Genomic DNA, 18,755 nt, shown 5'->3' on the forward strand with positions numbered 1-18,755 from the left:
ATACACCTGAACGTGAGTGTGTGTGAAGCGCTGTGCTTTAGTCATTAGATTAAAGAGGGGTATTGTGTGCGGGCCTGTATTACCATAGAAGAGGCTGGTGTGTTTATGTGGAGTGTCTGGGGATTGCACTGAAGTGTATGATGGATTTGTTCGCCATGCTGCACAGGCGCACACTGCAGTGAGGAGTGGAAACGGTGTGTTGTACGTTGCTGTGGAGAAGTGGCTCGATTAGCAGTGTTGGAATGTGCTGTCTGTTGTTATTACCAAAGTAAATGTCTGTGCTACTGTTTTTCTCCAATGACTTCACAGGTTTTAAATCTGTTTTTGTTTCCAGTTATGGACATATCATCTCAGAAACACCTTGAGGGTACCTGGAGGATTAACTCATTAGATTAGGCTGCAGATTAGATACAGCAGCCTTTTTTTAAACAGAATCTTACTTCACAAAGGAAAATGGCTCCATCCACATGAAACAAATGTGTAAACCAATGAAGATGAAGGAAGAAACTGAAACTCTGGGTGGAAAAAAGTGTTAACATCCTTTTTGATATGCCAAGGCCACTGTAGTTACCAAGCGTAGGCAGTTTCATCATTACATGACACTAAGGCCCCGTCCCATTTCTCCGCCTTAAAATTTCCGCTAAGTTTGGAGTGCCCTCAACCGTAAATTGCCCTCATTGAGGGAAGTGGCTTCCCTATGGAATTGGGACACCACTATATGCAAATTAGCATATTCAATGTAACGAACGTGCTAGCCTACGTCACATGTTGACAATTCTACCGGTGCAGTGTGCTACTATTTTCATTCAGGTAAAATGCCGGCAGATTCAGCTGTTGTGTTACCTTTTGTGTTGCCTCTCTCGAAGCACTCGGCAAATAGCAGCTAGCTAGCTAGTTATCTCGATGCTTTCATAAATCGTCACTTTTAATTCTGACATTAGTGTTTAAAGCTCAATGGTTCTTTGGGTGCTTAGAAAATATACTTACAACGTAATTGTTCCTCAGCAGATGTGGCCGCCATGCTTGTTGAAAAATACCCGCCGGCTTGCTGAATTCGCAAAGCATCATGGATAATTTCATCTTCCACTTCGTTTTAAGCCCACATCAGAGCTCACTACATTTTGAGGGTTGATTATAAGGCCAAACTCGCACTCCCCCTTGGGCCCCCCTACACGAGAACACACAACATTTAGGGTTAGGGCAAAAATGTAGGGTTCGGGGAGGTATTGGGACAGGGCCTAATTCTTACTTCCTGGACCTTTAATTCTTAAGAAGGGAAGGGAAAAAGGTAGTAATGCAACATGAGGATGCTAGCTGTCATAAAACACCAAACTGGACAGAAATGGATGTAACAACCACCAGCATGACTGGTTGACTGTTTGTATATAACTTGATTTACTGTTTGAAAACATCTCTAATAATTTTCCAGCTTAAACTCCAATTTTAACCTACTGAACATTTTTCTGTGTGTCACATATCAGAAATAAACACTTTTTTGATACGCAGAAAAATGATCAGTAGGTTAAAATTGGAGTTTAAGCTGGAAAAAAAACGTTCTGTATATGTGATCCATGCAAATTACACTCCAGCAATTTCCCGTACTTTCACAATCTCTGCAAACATTTCATGAAAGTGGATATTTTAGTTTGTAAAACTTCCTTTCTAGATGCAATGCCCCTTTCATGCTTTTCAAAGTTTCCTTGATGTTTAGTTTGTATGCGTTTGTGCTGTTGGTGGCAGGCTTTTTTTTCTTGGTAATTTCCTTTCAGAAGAAACATTGATTTGTGGTTCAGGGGATGATTGTGGTGTAATGCACCACTGCGGCTTGCTCAGTGTCGGTTCCTCACTGGTGGTAATCACTGTGTGATGTTTGAAGTACTGACTGCTTACTGTGTTTTGTAGATGTATGGGAAACAAAGTAGGGTGCTGCATAGTTCTATTTTAATATTATTGTTGTGCTCATTGTTTAATATGTTGCCATTTTGATTGCCCTGGTCCTCTCTTCATTTGATATTGGCTGTGTGTGATTATTCAGATTTATAAAATAAATCCGTCATTGATTGTGTTATTTTCAAAACTAGAATTTTAAATGGATGTACAGTTTAATGTCAGTACTTTGCATAGACCAGTATGCTGGATTAAGAAAACCCATTAGTAAAAATATAATTATTTGAGCTTCTACTTCTCACTTGAACATCGATAAATAATTTCCATGAGGAGTTATTGTCTCAATCACTAGTTTCAGGTCTTCTTCAATCACACAAGATGTTAGTTTTGTAAATTGTGTTCCCATTTAGAGAAAAATCGATGTTAAGGTCACACATATGGGTGGACACTTGATGGGTGTGATTGACAGCTGCTATTGTCCAATAAGTGCCTGGTTGTAACTGATGTCTGTGACATGCAAAGTTTGGATTCTTCGCCTAGGACGGCTTGGTTTCATATTTTGCTAAATGTGCTTGTATTTGACCTTCAAGGTTGTCACAAATGAACTCAACCAACCAAAAGTATGCGGCGCATTGTGCAATTTATTATTTTCTCTCTCAATCTCATGTTCCAGGTTACTATGGGAGAGGCTGCACTGACGCTTGTCACCTGAATCCTTGTGAAAACGAGGCTCAGTGCCACAGGAAACCCAGCTCTTCCCATGGATATACCTGTGACTGTGGAGACAACCATTATGGCCAGTACTGCCAACACAGGTACACACACAGTTGACTCAACTTTAGCTCTTTGTTTTCCATGATCCTCTGTGTAATCAGTGCCGATTTAAAATTTTAATCAGCTCCAAACGACCAATGATATACTGTATAATGTTCCCTGACAGCTTGCACTAATCGCTCACTCCTACAGGACATAATTACACAGCAAGCACAGCTTCATATGAAGGTTCAGCCTCTGTATGTTGGTTAAGACACAACATGACTGTACAGGGCATTTGTCTTTAAAGCTCTCTAAGCATCCTTAAAAGGCCCCGCAGGAAGATTTGTCTCATTTGGAGAAGAGATTCAGCTGGGAGATGTAATCAAAAAGACTCTTGGGAAATGGAGTAAATCCTAATATTCTATTAAGATCACAGACATCTGAATTCTCACTCCTTGCGTGGAGCAATGAGGATCTGCATCAGCTGTGAGACTCTTTCATCTCCTCAGCAATCCATTAAACACCAAGAACAGGCAGAGAGCACATTAAGTGTGGTGTGAGCAAAGAGAATGGAAGAGCTAAGTGACGCATACAATAAACCAGGAGCGATACCAATCTGAGGTGAATTTCTCAGAAGCAGAAATTCAGCAGTTTTAGAAGACACTCTAAATCCCACACTGGTTTTGAAATGAATGAATAGCTACCTTAAGGGTTAATGCTTTTCTCCACCATACTGCTGTCCACTGTGAGGCTGCACTAGCAAAGTGGAGTTATTGATTATTCCCCTTTATGATACCACAGGAGCTATAATAAAAAGCTCTAAAGGTATTTTATTGCATACATGTCATGCTTTGAATAATGGCTGTTGCTTTCTATGACTCAACGTTTATAATGTGCTTTAGTTGCATTCTGACTTAACAGATCCGTCAGGATGTTTTCCTTCTTTCTTTCTCTTTCTGTGCTCCCTCCATCTCTCACTGGCTTTCTTTCCAGCGTATTACTTACAAGTAATTGTATTCTGTTTTTCTCCCACTATCTGTTTGTGTGTGAAGGATTGATCACCAATGTCCCAGAGGTTGGTGGGGTTCACCGTCCTGTGGACCATGTCACTGTGACACCAATAAAGGTTTTGACCCCGACTGTAACAAGACCAGCGGACACTGTCACTGCAAGGTACACAAGACGAACAAGAAAACTTGTCCGTGGTTAGTTAGTGAACATAATGCTTTTAAGACTGTGACTTTGTTTTACTCTCGGACTGGAAGGTTTTCATTGGTGTAACTCTGGACATCACTGTGGCTTCAGTTTAATCCGATCACACGGTAATCGTCTCAGTGTGATGGTCTGACAGGCTAATCCAGACAGACATGCTACATTAACCATGACATGATGATCATCCCTTCATATTCACATCTCTAACATACATGTTATAGCCATGTTTAACCCATGTTTTATCCCTGCCTTAATCTGATCTTTTGACCTTAATCTCTAATCTCTGATATTGACCTCTGATCTAAAACTGACATTATACATGACACACATGCACTCACACACACAGTATAGTATTTTTTACATTATAGCATAAAATAAAGCACAAGATGGAACTACACATAATAGTGTTATTCTGAGGCAACCCTATTTTAAAAAGTACAGAGTTTACAGAATTTCTACTAACTTTTTGATTTTGAAGCAATTACACACTTACACCAACATATTTATGAATAGTTTATTACATTTTTTTTAACATTTGTTTGACTGTTTGTGTTCAGGAGTTTCACTATCACCCGCGAGGCTCTGACACATGCCTGCCATGTGACTGCTACCCTGTCGGCTCTTTCTCACGGTCATGTGACCCAGAAACAGGCCAGTGTCAGTGCAGGCCCGGTGTCATTGGTCGTCAGTGCAACTCATGTGACAGTCCCTTTGCTGAGGTCACAAATACAGGCTGTGATGGTGAGAACAATTTTTTGTTGTTGTTTTTTAAACTATGCTCTGTTGCTATATGTATATACATATATATATATATATATTATTTTTTGGGATCTAATTTGGGGTAATCGTTCACCTCAATGTAGGATACATTGCTGCATAATTAATTCATTCTTGTGCCCATCATTACATCTGAGAAGCAGATCCTTTTCATAATAAAAGTTGCTTAGCAGTAGGAACTGACATCTCTTATTTAAACAACATATTTCTTCATGTCTGTGATAATAATTTTTTATCAAAATGATCAGTGTTTGAATGATAGATTGTGAAGCTGTGTTTTTTCACGTGTCAGAGTAATTTATTACCTTTTTTGTTAAGTAAAATTATTTCTAGAACAAATATAAACTATGGTAATCTGTCTTGACGGTGTTGGGATCACGTATGATTTCCTTAATACATTTGAAATTACTTGTTAAACCTGAGTAAATTGCCCATATAGACACACAAATGAGAATAATGAGGGACTGAGATATATGATGAGCCATAAGATTTCACTCTTAACTTTTCGGCTCCCTTTTAAAATTGTCGTATTTATTACTTATTATTACTATTCCTTATTTATAACTTCCACGCAATAAAAAACTGCAATTATATTCATTTTCTTTTCTGCATCTTCCCATTAAGTCGTGTTGTCTTGCTTTTCTGTGCAGCTTGTCACGCTTTGGTTTTCCTGCTTTTAATTATTTTCTTGAAGTATATTACCCTCTCACACTCCACAAAAAAACATTTTGTCTTTTTTTAATGGAAAGGCTTGTCTTATTTATGGAGGTGATTTTAAATGGTGTTCTCTCTCTCTCGCTCTCTCTCTCTCTGTAGTCATTTACGATGGTTGCCCAAAGACCATCACTCAGGGGATCTGGTGGCCCAGGACCAAGTTCAACCTGCCAGCTGCAGTGCCCTGCCCTAAAGGCTCTGTTGGTCTGTACATTAATTAATGACTGTAGTTAACACACTTGTATGAATATACACATATACAACCTAGTGCCACTTTTTTGTAACTAACGGTTTTTCATCAGGTGCAGCCATTAGACACTGTGATGCAGAGAGAGGATGGCTGGAGCCCGACCTTTACAACTGCACCTCACCTCCATTTGTGGAGCTCAATGTTGCAGTATGTATACATGGATGTATGTTATGTATGAGTATGGATGGATAGATGTTTCAAGCAATTTTATTTATTTTTTTTTTTTTCTCACACACACACTCAAACTGCATTGACTTCCATTTATTTGGACAGCCTAAAGGTTTATCCTGAACCTTAACCAGTAACCTAACTTGAACCAAGGAAAAATTCCCTGCGCGGACAAGTATATTTGATTTGATTTGATCATTGATTGATTTTTAAAAACCGAAAATCTGTTTTGTGTCTCACTCACTGAGTGACCTTTATCCTCCACATAAGAATCTGGGGGCGCTGGTGCCAATTCCAGCTGACGTAAGGTTAAATGTGATGAAATCCACTCTCGCAGTCACACCTACGATCATTTTAGAGTGTCCATTTGCCTTTAATGTTATAATGAATAGTCACATTCAAATTGTACCGCAAAACTAATTGTATGTATACCTTCATACGTTTAGCTTGATTCTCTGGAGCGTAATGAGACCGAGCTGAACACCATCATGGAGAAGAAGCTTGCCCACCAGCTCCGTGACGTCACTGAGGCAACCTCCCGCCTCTACGGCAATGACTTGCAGATCGCCGAACGACTGCTGTCCCGCCTCCTGACCTTCGAGGGCCAACAAACGGGCTTCGGACTCACAGCCACACAGGATGCGCATTTCAATGAGGTAAAAAATGGAGAATTTTTTTTTACGAATGGTTCTTTATTGCCTGTTATTATTCACCTGCTGCTTTAATCCAAGAAAACTGACAGAAATTACAACACAGGGCAAAAGTGGTACCCACATTAGTACTGTTTATTATATTACTTATCGTGTGGGGTCATCACACTTGTTATTGTATTGACCTTTTGATGGCGAGTGGGAGTGAATTATGCCATCTTCAAAATCCATCAAACATGCAAGTTGTGAAAAGGCTGTTTTGAGAGACCGGGCAGATAATAAAGTGTGAGAATCAATTCTCACTTTTATCCGTTGATTCTAATGTGTGAAAGTGTAAACATGTGATGAAGCTCGATCAACGTGCCAGCTCTGTTTAAATAGATTTGATTGTCAACCAGCAACATTGTGGCATGGTAGTCCTCAGTGCTGTTAGAAGGAGCATCTACAAATCTATGCAGAATCTGCCACAGGACATAAAGTAGTTGGTGCTGTTTAGAACAGCAGGGGTGATGTAGAGTAGTCTTTCATTATAATATACAAACCAATTGACTTGACAGTATAACAAGATGTCCCATTGCTGAATTGGGAGGTAATGTTGTGGACAGGCAGGAGCTCATGAAATATTGCAGCATGTCATCTTTACGCATTAAGTGGCATTTCTCATTTCACCTGATTCAGCTGAGGACACAGGAGCTGACATTGGATGTGTTTTTATTAACATGTTGGCTTTAACAGACATCTCTGTGTCACAAATATTCATTATATAAATTATCGTAGGACAGGAAATGAGCTGCCAAACACAAATCAGGAAGAAGTGACGGAAACTTTAAAAGAAACCTTCTCACCTTTTTTAAATGAGATTGATACCACCACATGCTTTACATTTTCGGTTAAAGAGAAATTTAATATTAAATCTTGGTGAAATTGAATGAGCCCTACGACTGTTATTGTTATTACAGATCTGTCAGTGCAGATATGTGCTTGTTACATTATATATATATTATATATTACATTATATTGTTTACTAGGATAAGAGAAACAGGAGGAAGAGTTGCAGCTATTCTGTCGGTGATCACAGGAGCTTTATTAAAAGTAAAACGCTGTTATTTGCTTTCACATTTGTTTGTCTTCATTTGACACAGGAAGGCTTTTAGTCATTTATAACAGCAGGGAGGATTTTAGCCACCTGATGATACGTGTAGCAGTAGTAGCCACACCCTGTAGTGCCGAGCCAGATTCAGTCATTGTTAATGTCATTATACAGCTAAGGATGAGTTGCCATGGAAACTGAGTGGCTGTGGTAGCAACCTCTGATAGTTCAGGCAAAACATTTGTCATCTTTTGTCTTTTTAAACCCATTAAAATGTATTGTAAGATAAAGGTGCCGTTTGACTGAAAGAGTTTAAGATATTGAATTTATTTATGCCACACACACATTTTATTTCATGTGCTGTAAATTTAGGGGAAGATGGAAAAAAGATGGCACTTGTTGCTGCTCTGAGGGGAACAATGAGGTGCACTCTTTTCTCTGATTTAATGCACACAGGGTTCAAGGTTTAGTGTTTCACAACCCAGATACAGATGTACACAAAGGCAGCAGTGTAAAGCTGCTTTAATAAAAACAAATGGCAGGTTGCAGGCAGATGGTTGGATTACAGACCGCTGACTAGATAAGTAGATCAGAAAAAATATGGAACAAGCATGAGGGATAACTGACAGGAGGGAAAAAGCACCTTTAGCAGGAAAAGCACTTGGAAACTAACGCAAGAAAAAAGCCAGGATCTAGAGTAACAAAATGACTTCTTACTGGAAATGACTGGCTCAGTAAATAGTGAGTATAATCAGTCTTCAGTCAATATGGTTGGTTCTCTCAAAGGCTTCACAGTTGGAGCCTAATGCCAAGTAGAGTGCATTGCTACATTTCATCAATACTGTAATCTTTGGCTAACAAGCGCCGTTTCTATAGCAACACAGAAGTAGCATTAACGACATCTTATAATTGACCGTTTCCTTTTTGACATTTCATTTAATGACTTAATCTGACAGTAAATCAGACACGGCAGGGTTTAACCTCTTCTAATCTGCTTTACAGCAGCAAAAGTCGACTGCAGGTTACTGTATGTTGTCATAATAATGCAACAGTGATGTTTATTGCCTTTTAGCCTCAACTTGTCTGACTTGTAACTTCAAATCCAGGCTTTAAATCCGCCTCTTTACCTGGAGTTTATCTCACCAGCTCTTAATCTGGCAGTGTGTGAATTGGCACTGTAGACAGAACTGTTTATCAACAATAAAATGTATATCATTATCTGAAAAATAATTTGGCACCTCATCTTAAACGGCAGCTATTAGCAAAGACAAACAGGTATGGAGGCACACAGTTACTATAGTAACCCAGTGGAGATAACGGAGCCCTGTGGCTGCGGTAACACTGAAAGATGACAGGAAGGAAAGTGGAGTTTTCATAAATAAAAATAAATGGAGATAGAAGTGGAGAACCTGAAAACCTTATATGTTCAAGCTGTGATCTGATCGACCTGCATACGATTGTAGACCGAGACAGAGCACACATCTAACTCTTATACACATGAAATAAATACAATGTGTTCAAAAGTGAGGGGGAAATATCAAATCGTCTTCAAACATGAGACACAAATCACAGCTGAGTGATGTTTTGTAAGGTACAGTAAATGCTTCTCACAGTGGGATCGCAACATCAAAAAAGATACGTTAAAAGAAATAAATAAAGTGACTTAACACGTTACTGTTTGAGTGACGCGTTTGTTTCACAGATCAGAAATGATACTCCAACCTATCATTCATGCTGCCTCTCTTTCAGCCTCGATGTGTTCTGTGTCTGACTCGTTCTTGTGATCTTGTGATCTGCTTCGACTTCAAATCTCCTATCTTTTTGTTTAGATTTGTCTTTTTGTTTTCCATAGATAAACACAACACATCACCTGCAGTAAAATAAAACGCAGTAAATCATTCTTTTGATATGAACATAGACGGAATATAACTAATTTTATCAAATTAAATTTCTAATTAATAGAATTAATAGCTATTCACAATGACATTAATGTTACACGTGTTGTTGAGTATAGGTACTTACATTAGTCAACGTAAGATGAATTACATATTGCGCTTATACATTTTATAAAAATTACATTTATAATGACCTATATTGTAAAAATTGCATGATTTTATTATACAGTCTAAACATCCAGGACGTGCAAGTGCATGTTTGTGCAGAAAATCATTTATTCATCGCAATCATCAGCCTTTATTATATAAACCTAACATCTGCCACAGTTCCTCCTAATGAGGACTCAACAGAGTGGACATTCTTATTGTTCATATTACATCACCACAGAGATCATCTTATATAAAGAGAAGAGACATGACCCAACAATAGAATATATTGTATTTTTAATGTCAAATAATGGACAAAAAATATCAAATCATGTGAAACAGAAAGTGCCGATTTATATAACGCTGCTTTCTGCTCAGTTTTGTGCTGATTATATAGCAGTTGTCATGAGATTTTCCACCTCATTACAACATTCCTCCTCCCGTTCTGTTTCTTAAATATTTAAGCTCAACCTCTCATCCTCTATTTTCACTTCTCATCACTTCATTATCCACAACTCTGTTCCTCTCCCTCTTTCTTCCTATAAGGTGCTGTGTGGTGTTTTTCTTGTTTGTCTGAAGGTTTTCTTGTGGATTTCCGTATGCTCCCCAGAGCATAACGTGAGACTGCAGTGCTTTATTGGGTCTGGTGCAGTCTCACTGCAAGGAATTATATTGAACACTTTGTCTCTCCTTCTTTTTCTCTCTTGTACTCATTTTTTCCCCCAGAATATTTTACAGTGCCATGCAGTCCAGACTACCTTTAACAGACTTTCAAATAATTACAAATAATCCAAGTATGGAAGTGCATAAATGACAACATAGTTTCATGCGGTCTTGAGGCGTTACAGTGAGAACTACAGATTTATTTTCCTCAACTGTGCGGTCCATTCTTTTTTTTTAATCTTAGCTACTTCCTCCACAGATGCACGCCATGACTGTGTTGTTTTTGGTTGTCTTTATTGAATATAATGGATTTTTTGCACACAAACGAGGCCACGTCTGAAGAGCCCCACAGGCATCACTGTCTGCTCTATACAGTAGCAAGCTTCATGCCCAGGCTCTGGATCAGATTTCTCCTTTGCTTTCTTTATTTATTCTGTCTGTCTATTTTGAACTAAGAACAGGGTGAAAAAAAACAATTTTTTTTCCCTTTCCCAACCTTTGTGTCTTTCCTTCTTACAAAACCTGACTCCCTGCTTTGCCTCAATGTTTTTTGTTTCTGTCTCCTGTGAATTGTTGTGCTGAACTGTGTGCACCTGCATCTATACCTGACAAACCAGTGTCAATATCACGGGACTTAAAGCAAGAACGTGAGCAAATTCAAGCAATACATCCTCACAGAATATAAGAGATTTGGTTGCAATCAAAATCCTGTTCACTGACTCTTCACCAGCTCCTGTAAAAGTGCCAATACCTCCTTGTGGACTTTTTATTCTCATCTTCCTGCTTCTAATGATCTTTCCTTTTTTTAAACTCTTTCTAGAACGTTCTGCGAGGCTGCAGCGTGCTGTTGGGACCCGCTACCTCTGGCCTTTGGCGGGCTCTTGCTCAGAGTCAGAGCCACATTCCAGGTGGAGGTCCAGCTGAGCTAACAGAGCTGCTGGAGCAGTACACCCAGACTCTGGCTCAGAACATGAAGCTCACGTATCTCAACCCTGTGGCTCTGGTTGCTCCAAACATAGGTGAGTTCAAAATGACTGAAACAATGCGACTTGATACAATAATTAGTCCGTTATAGAAGCAATAAAATAAGACACTAATAAAATCGAAATCTTTAGAGATAATTTGCATCAATTTTCTCATAATGCGATAAATCTCTGCTGTGAAATCAGCTCGAATGACTAAGTGTAAGGCGGGAGATGAGCGCTGCTAATGCAAATGAAGACGGTTAAGCCTGAAAACTGGCAGCAGCAGCACAGACAAATGAATTTCACACTCCCACATAATCTGCTGATGCTGCCAGCACACGCACGCACACACACACACAGTAGTAGCAGTGTAGATGTTGTGGCCAGCATCATTTGAATATGCAGGTGCCAAACAGGGTATTATTATTATATTTATTGCGAAATTAAATTTCAAGTTGCTCTCATTGTCTGTGTATCTCTCACACACTCACTCATCCATACACACACACAGCTGTCATTACATGGAAATGTATTGAATTCCATTGGACAGCCTATACAAAGTATCATCCATAACCAGTTCATACCTGACCCTAACCTTAACGTAAGCACAATTCAAATTTCAAAATAAGTGTTGTTGTGGTTCAATAGCAACTTGCAACCAGCCTAACGCGGCGCACAGAAATCCGTCTCAAAGTCTTGGATTGGTGATTTGGCCAGCTCCATGTTGATTGAAGTTCACAGACTTCACCTGAAACAAGGCTCCCATTGGACAGTACTGGCTGTCAATCACACTGGTGTCTATTATGTGCTGTGCTTTATCGTCTGTTTTCCTCTTAACAGCAACATAAATTGCCATGATATGCAATTGAATGAGAGGTGAGAGTAGCACTTGAGACCGATAACCAAAAACAAAAATTATTTACTGACATTATAAATCAAGTAATTATTTTTGCAACCAGTGGACACACCCCTGATGGCTATTCAGTATATTCTTATTTCCTGGTTGGCTTCAGGAGGAAATCTGCATCCATTTTTATACACAGTATGTAATAATCCATAGCACATGAGGTGTTGAAATAGCAACAGCAGCAGCTCTTGCAGGGATGAAACCGCACAATGAATTTCACAGCGACTTAATGCTCTGAGTGACACACACAGATTAAAGTTCTGTAAAATACCAAAACTCATCAAAGTTACCAGCTGCTGTGCTGCTGTATCGCCTCATCAGCCTCTTCAGCTGCTGTTTGTTAACACTCACAGCCAAAGTAAATATAAAATAGCTTTCTGTCTTGGCCAATATGAATTTATTGTTTTTCCACTCTCATATATGACTCACCTTACCTTATATGGTTATATTTGTATCTTCTTTAAAATTGATGCAATTGATGGTGATACCAAGACAGAATTTCACACCACTCCTAAAGGGTTTTGACATGTTTCTTCAAACCGTACCAGACATATCATAATATACCCCACAATGAGTTTATCGTGGTCATGTTTTCCTGCAGATTCACCTGCGTGTTTTTCTCCCTTTGTGTTATTTAGTCATGAACCTGGACCGCGTTGACAACCACACCCACGTGCGGCGACGTTTCCCACGTTACCAAACCACCCTGTTTCGCGGGCAGACCGTGTGGGATCCAAACACTCATGTAATACTGCCCCCTGCTGCCCTGGTGCCACAACGACAGCAACAACACAACTGGAAGGAGAAGGAACGGACGGATAAAGAACGTAAGAGAGTCACATATTGAAAGACCTGAGAGCATAGGTGGTGAAATCTAGGCGAATAAATGAACACCGACTCCTCTGTTTCAGCCTCAGCTCCTCAGAACGCTGCTCCAGCGCCTGTAAGCACAGCAGCCAATCAGACGGGAGAATACACTGCAGCCAGACGCACTGTCTCACAGCCAGAGCCACCCCTCACCATCATCATCTTGTTGATCTATCGCAGTCTGGGTGCAGCTCTTCCTCCCAAGTATCACACAGACCGACGAGGAGTGAGGTGGGAATAAGTTACACTCAGAACAATAAAAATGTAATTACAGCAGAACTCTCAGTGGTAACCTGGATATAGAAATCTAGCTTATATGTCCTTTATTCAATGGCAAACAGGAAACCAAAAATGATATTATATACAATGGTAAGAATAATGTAAGTGAGCCCCTGAAAATGTGTCAAGTATAGACTAATACAATGTTCCTTTTTGAACAAAATAATCAAATGTACCTTTATTGAACGCATCTGTTTAACATTTGTGCTGACAGTGAAAAAAATAAGTGTACTGATTAGACTTATTTTTGCAGCAATAACCTCAGAAAAAATATCTGATTTTACTGAATTGTTTTTCCACTGTGATCCAATGATTTTGTTTTTGAGGATCAGATCAGCTGGTTCCATGTTTAGTTTTTGAAATGTGAAAAATGCACATCCTAATCTTCTGAAGCACAAGATAACTATAATTTTCAGACGTACGCTGATTATAAACAGGGACATGCCCAGCAGATTAAAGAAGCTTGAACTGCAGCATGTTTGTCAGTGTTCCTTAATAACAGACTGAAGTGATTAATTGATGATCAAATCTTAAGTTAATTAACTCTGGCAACTGGAGTAATACATTAGCGGTGTAATGACTTAAACACCAAGTCCAATATGACCTTGCTTGACATCAGTTTTTTTCCGTCTCTTCCTCTTACACAATCCATCACCCCTCTTGATCTTCCCCGCTTCACCTCTGGGCAGAATTAGCAAGTAACACAACGGCTGACTAATCTTGTTCCACTCCTCTCACAGTGTCTTGCCTTTATTTACCACCAAGACCAGGATTTCAGACTCTACTTTCTGCCTGATGTACTACACGTACGTTACCTCTGCCCTCTCTCTCTCGCCTCCCCAGGCTTCCCAGACACCCAGTAATGAACTCCCCAGTGGTCACTGTTTCTGTCTACAATAACCAGACGTTTGTGGGTGGACACTTGGACCAGCCCATTCTGCTCGAGTTCAAGCTGCTGGAGACGACGAATCGCAGTAAGCCACTGTGTGTGCAGTGGAACTACAGCAACCAGTGAGTACAGATGAACACTAATACATCCTCAATGCATGTTCATATAATGTTACACATGCATGTAAACACCTGTATATTCCTAGTTATAATTGTATAATTGTTTTTTTTTTATGCTGTCATATAATGGTATATGAATCATTTAATATGTTTTATATTTATAGTCCATTCCAATTCAATTCAATTACTGATGTTGATCCCGTTTTCTCTGTACTGTACAGATACAGACTGTCAAAATAAACTTCCTGTTAAACCGTCACGTTGACAATAGCTAAACACATGTGCTAACTTGACATATTAACATGCTGAAGTTTCTTTACACCAATCTAATCCAACTTTAATTATAAAGCACTTTTAAAAACAACAACAGCTGATACAAAGTGCTCTACACCAGAGTTGCATTTTAGGGTGCCTTTTAATATCTGGCAAGGGACAACAGATGAAAATTAGCACTTGTAGCTAACTCTGGCTGGTTTATAGCAATAGTAATTTGTCTGTTGATTAATGAGCATTGTCTCCATCAAATAAATAAAACAAATAAAATATAAAAAAAAAACAAGACATAATAGACCTAAGAACAAACAATAAAGCATACAATAAAACAATAAAATACAGTTGGAAGTATAAAAACAACACAAATAAAACTATAAAAAAGATCGTCTCATACCGAGTAAAAATGGGTTTTAAGATTATTCAATACAATAAATATATGCCATGAATGCACATATGTATTTGTATTGCATACCTGAATATTACTACCTTATACTGCAGCTGAAGGCTGAACTAACTAGTCAAATCTGTGGTTTTGGGAATTGTCTAAATATTTAATAATTTGCATGTCTTATTTTAGTTTGGATTTAGTTTTAGTTGTACTTTATAATTAGTGGCTAAGTAAACCATTACTGTTAGCCAGCTGTTGTTATTAACACAATTAATCACACCCATATCATTTCTATTAGCACTGTAAAAATAAAATAATGTTTTCAATGTTAAATAATCATATAGTGAGTCAAGTGACACATGCATTTTTTACAAAGGAGGATTCGAAGAATTCTGATGACACATAAGGTTAACAGAAGACATTTTGCATATAAGATAGTTAATGTTTTTATTATTCTTTGGCTGGTCTCATGCTTTCAGATTACATTTTTAACCAAACAATGTGTCTCTCGTCAGGTATGAGATAGGAGGATGCTGGACAGTGAGGGATTGTACGGTGGTGTACAGGAACACGTCTCACGTCCGCTGTCAGTGCCAGAGACTCGGCACCTTCGGTGTGCTGATGGACAGTTCACAGAGAGAGGTTAGTCACTGGAGACCTTTTGTATTATCTTATATTTGTTTGTTTGTTTTTCTGTTCAATATTTTTAACCTGTAATTAGTGGAATTGATCTGCGTAGAACTTAAAAAGTCACAGGAATCGAACCCAGACACTGTGACTAAAGGGAGCCTACATCAGAGTCAATGCAATCACACCCCAGCATACAGAGCAAAGATATGGATCAGATGTTGATGCAGGAAAAGTTGTAATTACAAACCAAGTTACCGTTTCTCTAGATAGATAAATCCTTTTATTTGCTCTTTAACATAAAGTGTGATTCAAACATGACATTATATTTCAGTATTTGATTTTTAATTATGAAGCATGCACAAATGTGGAAATTTAGCAGAGTGAAGCCAGAAAGGTGAACAGAATAAGGCTGGAGTTGCAGCATTATGGCAAATTAAAAGGCTAGGTTTCCACCTCTTTGCCTTTTTTCACCTTATGAGTTGTCATTTTTGCTCAGTTTCCTTTGTTCATTACCTCTCTGCTTTTACCTTGGCTTCCCATGTTCATTTTTCTTATATTTTATCTGCTACCTTTCCCATCTATGATGGTATGACTCCACTAATAACCTCTCTCTGACATGTTTCTGTGCTCCCCGTGAGCAGCAGCTGGAGGGGGATTTGGAGATGCTGGCGCTGGTCACGTACTCTTCTCTGTGTGTCTCGATGCTGGCCCTCCTCCTCACTGTGCTGGTGCTCTCATGCCTCCACGGCCTCAAGTCCAACACCAGGAGCATCCATTCAAACACAGCAGCAGCCATGTTTTTATCAGAGCTGGTTTACCTGGCTGGGGTCAATCAGACTGAACAGCAGGTAAATAATGTGTTTATGTTTCTGTGGAATGTAGTACCTTTGGCTTTTCTGCTTTCTCTTCCATATCGCTGTCTCTCCCAGATCCCAACTTATAGCACTTCAAATAGGCAAATAGCAAGATATGCCCACCTCCAAATTGTGAGCCTTTCCTTATACTGTAGAACATAATCCATTCATCAAGTTTCCAACGACTGTTCCGTCTGGATGAGAGTCATTGTCCTTCTTTTCTTATATCCCTGTTGTTTTTTTTTATCTTACTCTTCCTATTATATCTTTGCTACTGTTTTGTGCCTCACTCCATCAGGTTTAATCAATCTCAAAACTTCAGACATTTCTCTTCCTCCTCTGCCTTTTCCCATTTCCTCTCTTCCTTCCCTGTCATGACCACTTTCTCTCCATTGAGTTACAACATGTGTGTGTGTGTGTGTGTGTATAAAGAGCACCAAGTCGAATGCAAATATGTGCTCACTCAGCTTGAAGTCTAATTAATGAAGCTGTATCCCTACACACACACACAGTTGACTGCTCAACTCTTCGAGTATAACTGTTTCCTTCCCTCAGAACAATATGTTCTTTGAATCATGTTCTTCATGCTTGGGAGAATATGTTAATACTCTCAGTGATCACGTGTGCTTTTATGTTTCCAGGTTATTTTAGTCTTTCTGTCTTTGTGTGTGTAACTTCTGAATGTGTTTGTACGAGTGGGAGTGTGAAATTCAGTCGTCTGCAGCTATTTCTGTGTCCTCTGGCTGTGCGGTCAGGAATTTCATCTGAGCCTCTTCAGCCTTGAAATGTGGGACTTTCAAGCCTTTTTGTCCTTGACTCAGCGATGTAGAACGCTCAGCTGTTTGTTGACTCAAGTAGTTTCCCTCCCTTCTAATAGTCACAGAGTTCATAAAAGCTGAGAGGCAGATATTGGACATTTTAGTTATTACTCTCATTCGGAGTCAACTACTTTGTGATGGTGCAGTCATATTTTATGGTGTGTTTTCTTTGGTACGTACTGAAATGAATGAATTGGTGCATTTCTATATTTATTACTTTATTCATCATAATCACCAGTCTGCATGCCAGCATAGCCACGAGCACACACAGTATGCTCTCATCAGGAGCCAGTGCACAGAGCAGGGCTGGTGGTAATCGAGGTCTGTCTGCCTGCTGAGAACTATGTGCTTGTCACACGAAATTATATCTACTGAATGTCTGCTGAATCCTGCCAGCTTTCCAAGGACACAGACAACATCATGGATGCTGTAATAGGCCAAAAACATGGCAGGATTTCACCCAGAGTGGAAAAGTGTTGTGTGTGTGTCCATAATAGGCCACAAATTTTGATTCAGCTCATCTGTTTTAGGACCATTTGTCCTACAAGGACATTTTGGCAGGTCTGCAAAACTTTTCGAAGGTTAAGACTTGGTTTTAGGCTTAGAATTCAAGGCTATGTCTTCACTAACAATGTTGTGCACTTGTGTGAGTACCTGGTATTCCTTATGTTGTGAGGAACTAAATATGTTTACACAGTCACATTATGGAACAATGATTAAGTCCCCATAACATAAATGACTACGTTTTAATGAATGTAAGTCAATGTAATGTCCTCTGAGGTCATGGAAACAACTGTTTGTGAAAATCAAGCAACTTATAAAAACCCCAAATAGAGTCACAGACAGAAGTTTAGTTAGGGATTATTATGAAGCTTCTTTTAATAAAAGAAAAGTCAAAGCAAATCTAATTTGATTCTGAAAGTCTTAAAACAGAATATTAGCGTGGGGGCTGTCTGAATCTGTACATGTGTTCATGTGCTACAGTGAAATCACCCCAGACGACTGTGTGTTCTCACTTCTTTTGGTTGTGGGTGGCTTTTGAAACTGGCTGCTTGTTGCCAACAACCTACATTAAATCACAAATTAGTTTTTTTCTCAAGTTGCTTCACATGTTTGGTTTACATTATGTTTTCTTCTTGCTTCTGAAAAAGCACCAGAGATTTAACAGAAAACACTTCATTTATTGTGGAGCCAACACATCGAACAAGGACAACAGTAACTCCTGATACTCTTGAGATGGGAATGTGCTGTAATTCAGCGCCTCGAGTTTGAATGACATTGTCTCATCAGGACAAACAAACAAACGAGACCGAACGCTCAAAGGCAAAATAAACCACTCCAAACATGCTTCAGTGCAGCCTGGGGGAAAATTTTGCAGAAAGCTTGAATGCGACTCTGCATTATTCATGGAGGGCTGCTGCCTAACCAAACAGCCGCATTTAACTGAGAAAAGCAATTTGGGAGTTTCCATCGCTCAGACAAAGAGTACTGGGATTCATTCCTGATGATGAGCATGCAGTCAAACCATAGCATTAGACTGACCTCAGAAATCCTAGT

General features: G+C 39.2%; 1 protein-coding gene across 1 annotated transcript in view; it reads left to right on the forward strand.

The window, feature by feature from the left end:
* Positions 1-18,755, forward strand: part of celsr3 (cadherin, EGF LAG seven-pass G-type receptor 3) — a gene marked incomplete at both ends in the record, with an annotated part of 88,719 nt that overhangs the window by 58,758 nt on the left and 11,206 nt on the right. Inside the window, 12 exons of the mRNA XM_083895634.1 lie at positions 2,561-2,702; positions 3,696-3,816; positions 4,413-4,596; positions 5,449-5,550; positions 5,649-5,743; positions 6,211-6,420; positions 11,030-11,228; positions 12,720-12,908; positions 12,993-13,179; positions 14,071-14,238; positions 15,412-15,538; positions 16,168-16,374. Coding sequence (XP_083751760.1) covers positions 2,561-2,702; positions 3,696-3,816; positions 4,413-4,596; positions 5,449-5,550; positions 5,649-5,743; positions 6,211-6,420; positions 11,030-11,228; positions 12,720-12,908; positions 12,993-13,179; positions 14,071-14,238; positions 15,412-15,538; positions 16,168-16,374 — 1,931 coding nt within the window. The remainder of the gene's footprint in view (positions 1-2,560; positions 2,703-3,695; positions 3,817-4,412; positions 4,597-5,448; positions 5,551-5,648; positions 5,744-6,210; positions 6,421-11,029; positions 11,229-12,719; positions 12,909-12,992; positions 13,180-14,070; positions 14,239-15,411; positions 15,539-16,167; positions 16,375-18,755) is intronic.

Source organism: Microchirus variegatus (genome assembly GCF_963457635.1).
Source record: "Microchirus variegatus genome assembly, chromosome: 9".
Lineage (NCBI taxonomy): Eukaryota > Metazoa > Chordata > Actinopteri > Pleuronectiformes > Soleidae > Microchirus > Microchirus variegatus.